Source organism: Aulostomus chinensis, chromosome 24 (assembly GCF_037954235.1).
Source record: "Aulostomus chinensis isolate RoL2024-O1b breed Wild chromosome 24, RoL_Achi_v1.0, whole genome shotgun sequence".
Lineage (NCBI taxonomy): Eukaryota > Metazoa > Chordata > Actinopteri > Syngnathiformes > Aulostomidae > Aulostomus > Aulostomus chinensis.
The window spans coordinates 15,972,858-15,984,968 of record NC_141343.1 but is presented as its reverse complement, the minus strand read 5'-3'; the positions used below and the strand labels follow the sequence as shown (position 1 = coordinate 15,984,968).

Here is a 12,111-nt window from a genome sequence, read left to right as displayed (position 1 = left end):
AAGTTAGCGATGGATGAGGGAACCAGACGCTCAACTATGTTAACTTATTTCAAGATTTCTGGACTCATTTCTTTGCCACACTCCAGAAGTCCTATGCCACTTGATCTGTCACATGATCTGTTCCTTCTACGTGTTCCCAAAAACAAAGCAACTTGGTTAAAGTGTTGATGGGCACGTTCAAACTGACGGATCATTGACAGAAGCGGCGCTCCGTTTGAATGCCGTGATCAGCCAAGGCCTCATCCAGCTGTGGTTTTTACTGCGATCACAGATTCCACATCCTGTTCCTAAGTTACACCCATGACAGCCCCATCTCCCCACACACACACACACACACACACACACACACACACACACACACACAGATGCTGTGGTTCTCCAATGTTCTCTGGCGTGTCCCACATGCCTCCAGAAACTTAATAACAGGAGAGGCAACTAATAAAGGAGGTGTTTGTTTATTTTCCAGACAAAATTCATATTCACTCCACGTTTAATGACTGTATGCCCCCCCACCAAGGGGACCCGCCCCCTGTGTTAGGAGCCTCCAACACACTCATGGAGGGCAGCCTCCTCCTCGCCTGGTGGGGTATATAAGAGGAGACTCCCGGACGGCAGCCAGCAGGCGATTCTCCGACTCTGCCGCCATCAGCTCTGCCTGAGGAGACCATCCAGGTAAGAACCCAAAGATTCCACGACATGCTAATAACTCGCAGCCCCGAATACGCGGATGAATCCTCTCCAGCTTCTGTGGGTTGTTTAGAAGTGATGGAACCTTTCCAAGTGAACCACACGTTGTCTCTGTCGGTGAAGGTGCTCATGCAAATGTGTAAACGGTGAGTGCAAATCATGGTTGAAGACTTTCTGATGAAGCTGCAGAAGCCTGCAGATGTTTTCAACCTCCGCGAACAACAAGGCTCACTTCTGCTATCCCCCAACCTGCCCGCGATTCCCCTGCGTCAGCTTTTACCAAAGTTGTGTTAGAAGTGTGCGTGTGTGTGCATGCGTGTGTGGCACGTAGATGTGACACAGTAATCTGACAGATTTAGAGCCGCTTCAACTTCTCAACCACAATTCAAAGGCAACAAACATCCGTGCTGACACATCAGTACTGCTGTTACGTACGAGGTGAATGATTCTACTTATTTATTGCTTTACTCACAGAACATCTGCAGGATTCGGTGCAACAGCTCTACTGCAATGCTGCAATAAAATAAGCAAATGTTATCACTGGAACCAAGAACTTACTGTGAAATGTGTATTTTTTCAACTTTTACCAGCCAAAAATACATTTTGTGCAGGAGAGTTTTCAGAACAATGTGTTGCTGAGTAAAATGTCTTACAAAACAAAATATTTATATATTTATATTTGATGTTTTCATTAGATAAATGACAGCATTTTATTAGATAAACTAAATACAAATATCTTTCACATTAAATACCAATATTTTGCTAAATAAAATAAACACTGATGTGTTGTTATGAAATGACAGAATTTCACAAAGCAAATACAAATATTAAAAAAAACTTTTTCTAAATAAAATAAATACTAATATGTTACTAAATGAAATAAATAATAATATTTTACAAAAAGTAAATAAATGGCAATGACCAAAACAATATTTTACAAAAATAAAACACATCTGCAACATTCTGCAGTACTGCTGAAAATACATTAAATACACTGATGCGTTTTGGTCATTGGCCAACCTGAGTGGCCCTCCCTCACTTTCATCGGTTTCTGCTGATGAGTTATTTAAATATTTCAAGTCTAGCCAAATGGTTTGCAACAGCTTAAACTGTGAAGAAGAGAAAAAAGAAGTGCATGAATGTGTTGAGGGGTCCTGGGGGGCCACGCTGGGGCTGCACAGGATATTAAACCAGTGTTTCCAAACCCGCGGTCCTGCCCGTCTGTGCCTATGCCAGACAGTGAGCAGGTCTATCGGTGGTATTAAGGTGGGAACAGAGCCCTCACTGTGCTCCACCGCGACACACCCTCATCCAGCGGTCCACACCCACCTTCCCCAGCTGTGGGCTTCGCCCCCAGGCAGGTGCTGGCTGCCTGCCGCCACATCGAGGGAAAGCACTTCCTTTGTCTTTATGAGTGAAATCAGTCGCACTTTTATCATCAGCGTGCCAGCGACTTCCTGAACCGCAGGACCCGATGTAACGGCTCCTCTGTGTTTGATGCTTTCACGAGTCACACCAGAGCTGAAAATGCCCAGTAGTTCAGGGGTCAAGTTTTCTCTGCTTGACTGCGTTTTGAAGAACTGAATGAGCCTTCATCACGTTCAAGTCCTCATCAAGCCAGTTCTCACGATGCTCGTTGAGCTAATCGTACATTATGACAAGTTTCACTTCAGTTCATCGTCTGTCTCTGGTAACATTGATCAATAAACAACTTAAAATGAGGAACTCAAATTAAAAAACAAAAAAAGGTTGTTGCAATAATAATCTGAGCTATTTTTAGTTAGAATTAATGCTCTGTGTTCGCGACCAGAATAACAAACAGTATTTGAGGAGGGAAAGTGAATAAATATTCTATACCAGGACTGTACAGGAAGAGGAGAGACCGTAAACTTCCCTCCAGCCACAAACACATGGAAACCACTAGCAGTTGTGTTCTAGGCCTGTTGGAAATCTCTGCTTTCACAGGTTTTATTGTTTACTCGCTTTATTTCCTGAATAGAAGAGCCGCTTGGGAATACTGAAACATTTTGCACACATGGTGAGCAGATGTGAAAAGCCATGGAGAGAATTCAGCCTTTAGAAATGAAGAAGTACCAAGCAACAACATGTTTAAGACATGAGCTCAGGTTCAGAACCGGCCACGCCCACCTTCCCCTGCAGCCCCCACACCTGAGGCTTGTTGCCCCACTAGCGAGTGTTTATGGCGACTCGCTCAGCTCTGCCCGACTGTCTCTGTATAAAGTCTTCTGAACCCTGGGTGTTTTTGCCCCATGTTTGGGTACTTCTGCTTGGCTGGACTGAGCTTGATATTTTTATTTATTTGACTGTTTTTGTCTTTCCTGAAGCTCCAGTAAAGCATGACGAGCGTTTCTCTGCCTCTCACCTCTTAATCTGCTCAAACTTTCCTCCAGACACGTTTGTGATCTTGGAAATGTGTTTTATTGGTGAACCCTTGTCCCCCTCTTCCAGTCCTACAAGGCCACATTGACCCTCAACCATCACCGCCATGTCCAACCAAGGTGACCTTGTGACGCCCTCCCCCGCTCCCCCTATTCCCACCGGCCCTCCCCCGAAGGTCCCAAACCGTGGTCGTGCCGCGGCTCCCACCGCCAGCTCCAATGCTGACACCTCGGACGTACCGGAGTTTGAGTTCTTTGGTACTCCGAGAGGACTTCCGCCTCTGACTGGTGAGACATGCATCTGTGGAAGCTCAGAGAGGACATATTTGTAGTTAGTATTTTGATAAGTAAATTATGTTTTTTCTCTTTTATTTATCTCTATAGCTACTAACAGGTAATGAGATTTGAACCGATTATTCAAGTATTTAAACAGTAATTACAAATTTGTAACTGGTCCACATGTGGAAAAGTTCATAACGATGCAGTTCATTTGGTCACCCAGCGACTGCGTCATCCTCCTGGTACTTCGACATCCAAAAGAATTTGAACAGCTGATTTTTATTGCTGTTGGTTCTCAGTTAAGAACCCAACATCTTCAAATGTTCTTATTTGACCAGTGTGAGAAATATTAATGATTTTGACGCTTTTGTTTTTTTTTTAATTTTTGGTAGTTTAACAGCAAGGACAACAACTCCCATGATCCCACGCTGCATCATCCAACTACGTATTCTGTGGCGTGAAAGTCTGAGTTTCAGAAGTTACAAGACTTAAACAGTGACATAAGACAAGAGTCCAAGTGTCGCTGGCTGAAGAACCACTCTGTTCTTCTGCTGAAAGGTTTAGAACATGATTGGCACATGAGTGACATGGAATCTGGATAAACGCCACCCACTTCCACCCACCCACGCAGAGAGATGAAGGCTCTGACAGGCATAGTAGCGATAGAGGGTAAAATTCGACAGGACAGCAAAAAGCTGTGGCGATGAATGATTGACAGGCTTCTCTCTAATTTTTTTTTCCTCTCAGAGTTTCTGGACATCTGGGACGTGAACATGGTCAGCGGACTAGAAGAGACCAACAAGAAGCTTCACCACACTAAGTTTTACTACTCCGATCAACTGATTGTCCGAAGAGGCCAAGAGTTCCAGATCAAGGTCACCTTCAACCGTCCCTTCAAACCTGCTGAGGACAAATTCGCTTTGGAGTTCCTCATGGGTGAGACAGCTGAGCTAACCGCTGTGTTGTAGCCTACATTAAAGCACTGCGTTTGTCTAAAAGTTTGTTCTTGCACTCATTATATGAAACATTAGCTGGTTTTCAAATGTACAGACGTTGTGACAGTAAAATGAGGGAAAAAGTCTGAGCCAAAGGTGCAATTTATTGTGGAAGTTTTTTTACGTGGGGGAAAGGTTTTGCTAGGATTTTTTTTTTTCATGTGTTTAGAAAAAAAAAAGCTGAAAAATAATCATCAAGATCATTTTTGTCATTGTAATACTCAATTCAGCCACGAGAGGCACCGTTCACCACTCTGTGTTATAAAAGTCATAAAATCCAAGTGGAAATCATTTGAAATTACAGTATTTTTGAAAATCCTCTCCTTTGGCAATGTTTTTAAACTTTTCTTCCTCATGTGCCCATCCAGGCTTCCGTATTGTTTTTATTTCTGAATAAAAAAGGCTACCAGGGGCCAAGTTGGGCTTAATAGTTGCTAATCTTAGTGAAAAGGAGGTTTTAAATCCAATCCTGTTCCTGTAACAGCCTCTTGTCCTCTCTGGCCCAGGACCCAGCCCCCAGTACAGTAAGGGCACCTACATCCCTGTCTTCCCCACCGCCGAGCGTCAGAGCTCCTGGGCTGGACGCATTATTGACTCCTCTGAGAATATCATCACCATGGGCGTCACCCCCTTGGCAACCTGCATTGTGGGGAAGTACCACATGTTTGTTGCTGTGGTAACCCCCTACGGCATCCGGAGGACCAGACAGGATGACCACCGAGACGTCTACATCCTCTTTAATCCCTGGGTGGCAGGTTGGTTCAGTCGGTAGAGTTTTTAATTGAACCAATGAGCAAGAACATGACGCTGTACTTCCTCTTCCCTCAGAGGACGCCGTGTTTCTGGATGATGACAAGGAGAGGGAGGAGTGTGTGCTAACTGAGATGGGGATCATCTACCACGGTACCTATGATGACGTCGCTGAGAGGGACTGGAACTATGGACAGGTGGTAGAACAACTGATCTCAGGACTTAAGTGAACTTCATATTTTTATTGATTGATTTTGATTTGTTTGTTGTGGTTGCCTCTAGTTCAACTATGGAGTATTGGATGCTTGTCTGTACATCATGGACAAGTCTGAGATGCCCCTGACCAACAGAGCAGACCCAGTGAGGGTGGCCAGGAAGGCCTCGGCCATGGTGAGAAGCCCTGATCCTGATCATTATTTATATCATCAAAGAGCTCCCCCACGATTTGACCATGATTCCAAAATTCCATCTCAAAGACCAGCATTTTGGGCACTGAAACAAAGCAGGCATTTTGAGTTGTCATCGTAGGTGTAATTTGTTAGATTTCTAATGTACACGGCTCCTTGGCTTAGGCAGGGGTCCTGTTACTGGGGATGCTGGCTGACTGGTCACACCAAAATGAACAGGAACACCATTAGTTTGATGAATCACGCATTGGCCGGCCTGGGTGTGCAGCATGGTAGTGCAGCAGTTAAGACTGTTGCCTCACAGCAAGAAGATTCTGAGTTCAAAGCCTTAAGCTGGTCATGGCCTTTCTGTGCAGACTTTGTTCTCTGTGGGTTCCCAAACATTTACATCAGGTTAAGTGGAGACAGAGTAGGTGTGACTGGTTTACAGTCCCTGTGTGGCCTGGCGACCTGTCCAGAATATCCCCGCCTCTTGCCCCATGACATTTGGGGTAGGCTCCAGCCCCCCACTACCCTGGAAAAAAAGGACAAGTGGTTGATGTTGGAGGGACAGTTTGCCCTGCCAAAATGTGACAGTACCTACCCTGCGGTACCTTCCCCATCCTACCCTGCGGCCAGCTCATCAGGACTTTTCCCGGTGTAGCATATCATTGTTATGCGGACGACATCCAGTTGCATTTTTCTTTCAGGCCCGAGAATATGCAATGTCTCAGCGTTCTGCTGGAGTGTTTGGCCGCCATCGAGGGCTGGATGGTGAACAACCTCCTACAGTTAAATGCAGCCAAGACCGAGGTGCTCGTCATTGCCTCTGACAGTGTCACAGCCAGGCTAGGAGATCATCTGGGCCCTCTCAAAAACAACGCCTGTCCTAGTGTCAGGACCCTTGGTGTACATTTTGATCATTCAATGCTCCTGGACAATCATGTAAAGTCTCTGAGTCGTAATTGTTCCTTTCACTTAAGAAACATTGCCAAATTGCGTTCCATCATCTCGCACTCAGAGCTGGAGATGGCCGTACATGCTTTTATTTCGTCCAGGCTCGATTACTGTAACGCACTTTTCTCTTGCCTAAACCAAGCATCCATAAACCGTCTCCAACTGGTCCAAAATGCAGCCGCCAGATTACTCACCAGGTCTAAGAAATCTTGTCATATCACACCAATACTTGCTGCCCTACATTGGTTACCTGCTACGTTCAGGATCCAGTACAAGTTATTACTGTTCACTTACAAGGCTATCCACGGCTCTGCTCCCAGCTACATCTGTGACCTCATCCACCATCACACCCCCAGTTGCTCTCTGTGGTCAGCTGACCTGGGGCTCCTGGCAGTGCCCCGCACTAAATTAAAAACTAAAGGTGATCGGGCCTTTGCAGCAGCGGCACCACGTCTCTGGAACTCTCCTCCTCAGGCTCTGAGAGCTGCCCAGTCCGTGGACAGCTTTAGAGAGCAGCTCAAAACCCGTATGTTCCGGCAAGCCTTCCTAGCGTAGGCCTGAGGCTACACCCTCTCCAGGGCTCCATTATTTTCATTTGTACAGCTGTATGGTCTTCTTATTGATTGCTGGTGAAAAATGCACTTGCACCCTATGTCAGACGGCCTCTGTCACAAAGCTATGGCTTTTATTACTGATGTTGTTTTTGTTGTTGTGTCGGTGATATCGGTCACCTGACTGTTCTGTTCTATCTGTTTTTTACTGTAAAGCACTCTGTGTATTAGTACTGTGAAGAGCGCTATACAAATAAAGTTTTACTTACTTACTTGAATACATATGGTACCTTTTCCTCATTGTATCAATGTCATTGATCATCTTGTCATCTCTTCCAGCTCAACTCTCGTGATGACGAAGGGGTCCTGGTGGGGAGCTGGAGCGGTGACTACACCTATGGGGTGCCACCCACCTCCTGGACTGGCAGCACTGACATTCTCCTCGCCTACGCCAGCAGCAAGATGCCCGTCCGCTATGCTCAGTGCTGGGTCTATGCTGCTGTCTTCAACACCTGTGAGAGCTTGATGGGATTTTAGAGGCTGAAAATATCTTGAAAGATTCCCTTTTTGATGTTGTTTTTCTTTTTCCCAGTCCTGAGATGTCTGGGCATCCCTTCCCGTGTTGTCACTAACTTCTTCTCTGCCCATGACAATGATGGAAACCTGAAGACTGACATCATCCTGGATGAGAATGGCAGGATAGACCGCAACCGCACCAGGGATTCCGTCTGGTACCACGCCACATAGTTTGCTGCTTCTGATGAGCTTGAGTGGCTTAAAAATTGTTCTGTTTTCTCACCAAACAGGGGTGCTTTCCCACCCCTGCTGTACCAACCTACACGGCACCCTTTGGCATCAATATGGGATGCAGCGGGCCTTCAAATGACTTTTGGTGTAAATATGTGAGAAGAAAGTCTATAAGACTCGGGCTGGATGGCAGATGACATTAGCTATGGTGCTGTAGTGCCTTCTTACACACTGAAGTAACAATAATTGTTCAATATAAAATATCCCACTGGCCTCCCCTCACCTGGCTGCCACAATATGTTGCACATTTGGATGCCATCAAAAGATTGATGTCACTGATTTCTCAAATAATATCTGAAAATTATCAGGAACTATCACTGCTGGAATGAGTGCTTCATGTCCAGACCAGACCTCCCCGCTGGCTTTGGAGGCTGGCAAGCTGTGGACGCAACGCCACAGGAAACCAGTGATGGTAAAAAAAAAACTAAAAAAAACAAAAAACATTTGTGAACTCTTCACTGGCTTCAGATGTTATTTGTAGTTCTATGAATGGCTCTTTATTTACAGAGACACAAATGTGCTCTGACTCAGGATACAAATCACTATTGATCAGTCTTCCCTCCTGGTCCCTAAAGGCATGTACAGATGTGGACCTGCGTCAGTCCAGGCCATCAAACACGGAGAGATATGCTATCCATTTGATGCTGCCTTTGTATTTGCTGAGGTGAGTGTCTTTAAGCTAGTTTTTGTTGAACGAACCCTTCTCCAAGGAGCTTAGACCCACACTCGTTAGCTTAGCAAAATGAATGTTAGTAGGTTAAAAGTGTTAGCATAGCTCCATCAGAAGTCATCAGGTGGGTTAAGCCAGGTTCCTTCTCAGTCGTGGGGTTTCTCTGTCTTTCTGCCCACAGGTTAACAGCGATGTGGTGTTTTATAGCCGAAGGAAGGATGGGACCTTGGACCCGGTCAAAGTGAACCACTCTCATATTGGGCGCATGGTTCTGACGAAAGCTCCGGGAGCGATGACCCGCCGAGACATCACCGAACAGTACAAGTTCCCTGAAGGTCAGTGACGAGAATGCTGGCACTTTGACGGTCAACCTGCAGAGTCTCAGCAAACCAGTTTGTAACCATTAGTTTTTATTGCACGTTAAACAACTAGGTTAACCTGAATAATTTCATTTTTTGATTTTGATACCTTCAGTCATAGCCAGGATTGTTGTTCAACACCCTAGTAAGAATGTACGTTCCGGACAACTTGCATCATGTTCTCTTGCAGAACTTCCTCAGGTGATGAACATTGGTTCTTTGTAATCTTAGTTCAAAGATCCCTACAAGGCTTCATTAGAATCCATTTTGTATATTCTATGATCAACATTATGGTGAGCAAACGTTACCACATGGTTCTGCGTAAGTCATAAGACAAGATTCCTTGTTGGACATCTTGAGAGGGAACTGTTCCCCAGGTACAACTGCTACAGTCTCAGAACATACTGGGAACGCTGGTTTAAAAGAACGTTGCTCTGTACCCTGTAGTTGATGCTCGGTATGCTCTGGAAATGTTTAAGGGAGATGTTTCTCTCTAGCTCCCAGCAGTATTTTACCAGAACTTCTCTGCGTATTCGGGATGATTCAACAGACGTTATTGACGCATTAAATTGTTACCAATTTGTTCGCGTGTTTCCATCGTCCGCTCCAGGAAGCAAAGAGGAGCGAACCGTCCTGGAAAAAGCTGAGGAGTTTGGATGTCGACGAGAGAAGTCCAGCCTTCCTGTGGCTGACGTGGATGTGCTCGTACCCACCCTGGAGATCAACTTGGGTGACGACTTTGAGCTGAGCGTGGAGTTCGTAAATCGTAGTGACGAGCAACGCACTGTGGATGCCTACATCAGCGGGAGCGTGGTCTACTACACCGGAGTGAGCAGCTCGGAGTTCCTCTTCCGGACACCATCTGTTAAGATCGGCCCCAACAAAAGTGAGCAGGGGGGATGATTCTATCACCGGGGAACCTATGCAGTGGTTTCGGGGTGTTGAGCGTCACCTGGTTTATGTTCTGCAGGTGTGAAGGAGGAGATGATGATCGAGTCAAGGAAGTACATGAAGCATCTAGTTGAACAAGCCAACCTCAACTTCATTGTCACCGGGAAGGTGAAGGAGACTGGCCACATCGTCTCCACCATGAAAGTCGTCACCCTGCGCAATCCCAAACTCAAAGTAGAGGTCAGAAAGCAATCTTGAATTTAAAAGTTGTAGACGCACAAGCAAACACTGCTCAGTTTGTGAAACTACGTCTGTTTGTTCACTGGTTGCCTGGCGTGTGCTTCAGGTGTCGGGTCCAGGAAAAGTGAATGAGGAGATGGTGGTGAGTGTGGAGTTCACAAACCCCTTTACCTTCAGCCTGGAGGACGTCTACATCCGCATGGAGGGTCCCGGAATCATGCAGCCTAAATCCAAATATTACAGGTTGGTTTTTGCAGTTGAAATATACCCTTTTTATGTTTTCATAAAAAATATATTTATATGGATTAGTCTTATGAGGCTAAAAATGTTATATTCCCAGAAGATTTGAATGAGTTCTCCTCTGATGTAAAGAACGTTGCTAGAGGGTCACGTTGTTGAGTTCTTTATTGGTTAGGCTTTTTTTTTTTGGTGGATCTCAAGGGAGCATCCACATGATCTGGAGGGTTTACAGAATATTAACAACCATGTGGGGAACTGTAAGACTTTCAGAGGAAAAGGAAGTTCTGCAAGGGTTTAGGATGTTTGTCATTTTTGCAGAACCTTTTGAACTGTTCTAGACCGTTTATTTTGTCATATAGATAATTGGATGCCTTTGCCCTAACATTGTTTAGGAATCTAACCCCAACTCTGCTGCTTTCAGTCTGATCCCAGGGGGCTCCACCCTGCTCTGGACAGAGTATTTCATCCCTCAGAGGGCCGGCACCACCAGGATGATCGCAGTTCTGGACTGTGCTGCTCTCAGGCAGGTCCATGGCCAGGCGTCCCTCACCATCAAGCCCTGAGGATTGGTGCAGGATGATTGACACCTGGCACCGTTCTGCTCGTGTAATACAAACATAGGCCTTGCTCTTCCATAACTGTAGTTTTATAACCAGCTAGAGCTTCTTCAGCATTTATGATAATGACAGTTTGTCTGGAAATAAAGAGTGTAGTCCTCAAATCTTGCAGATAACAGCCTTCTTTATTCAATGTATTCATGCATGTCTGTAGCTGCTTTGCTCAGTTGTTTTCACCTTCCAGTCGCTGCACGGTTGGTGACCTCAAAGCCAAAACAATGAGCTGAAAGAGTCCAGAGATACTGATGGAGGAGCAGAGCTGGGGAGCGTTAACATTCAACATGAGCAACCCTTTTCAGTGCTGCATTAAAAAAGTTATCTTGCTTGAGTAAAGTGCCTTTTCTACCTTTTTATATGAATCTGTAAAACTTGATTTTCCCTGTTTTTTGCCTCTGTACATCACCTGCAAAATCAATCAAATAAAGGATAGCACAGACCTGTGAGAACATGTTGATTGCAGGTTAAATTCCAGCATGTTGAGCAGTACCACACGGTTGCAACGTGGAGAGAAACACCTGATTCTGATGACAAGACTCAGAGAAATACATCATGAAAAAGATCTTTTATGCTGGCTTTTTCTTCTTAGCTTCCTCACAACATCCTCTTCCATCTCTGAGATGATTTCTGTCTTGAGAATTCCTAGCTAGTTTCTTGAACATGAAAGCAGCACTTCAAGACAGCGTGAGGTGAAACTAGCTCATGTGTCAAAATGTAGTCGCTAACGACCGGTGCTACATGGGCTAAGACTAGCGAGCAGGTAAGAGTTTTACTTCTTGGCTCACTCCAATAACATCGTCTTCATCAACCTCTGATGACATTCCTCTTGAGAATTCCCAGCTTGCTTCCAGAACGTGCAAGCCAACGTCAGGTGAAACTGTAGCAGGTGTTTAGATGTAGTTGCTAACAGCTAGCATGACACTGACTGGATGGCTAGCAGCAGGTGAATGTCTGCTTCTTGTCTTATTTTCCTCCATAAACGTTGTCCTGCTCTGCCCCTGTGTTGAGAATTCCTAGCTTAGCATCTTGTAAGTGAAAGCAGGACCGTCAGCGAGCAAGAGGTGAAACTAATAAAATGCTTGGTGGATCATTTTCTCAAATAATTGAGTGGCAGTGGGGTCACGACAAAATCAGACACACAGTAGCTGACTGAGGTGAGTTAGATCTGATATGTCATGCCGTCAAAAATATGTTGAAGTGCAAACTAAATTCATTTAAGTGCCATCAAAATACAGTTTGACTCAGAGGAATTCAATTCCTCAGGTAACAAATTATATTGCTGTAGG

General features: G+C 45.2%; 1 protein-coding gene across 1 annotated transcript; it reads left to right on the top strand.

Moving 5' to 3' along the window:
- The first annotated feature begins 517 nt into the window (after positions 1–517).
- f13a1b (coagulation factor XIII, A1 polypeptide b) lies at positions 518–11,264 on the top strand. The gene is made up of 15 exons (XM_086197883.1): positions 518–672; positions 3,157–3,374; positions 4,113–4,301; positions 4,867–5,115; positions 5,189–5,307; positions 5,393–5,500; positions 7,344–7,518; positions 7,597–7,735; positions 8,120–8,223; positions 8,387–8,475; positions 8,663–8,816; positions 9,451–9,726; positions 9,811–9,971; positions 10,078–10,214; positions 10,633–11,264. Exons 2-15 carry the CDS (start codon positions 3,194–3,196, stop codon positions 10,772–10,774), a joined length of 2,223 nt encoding a protein of 740 aa, XP_086054009.1. The 5' UTR covers positions 518–672; positions 3,157–3,193; the 3' UTR covers positions 10,775–11,264.
- The last annotated feature ends 847 nt before the right edge of the window (positions 11,265–12,111 follow it).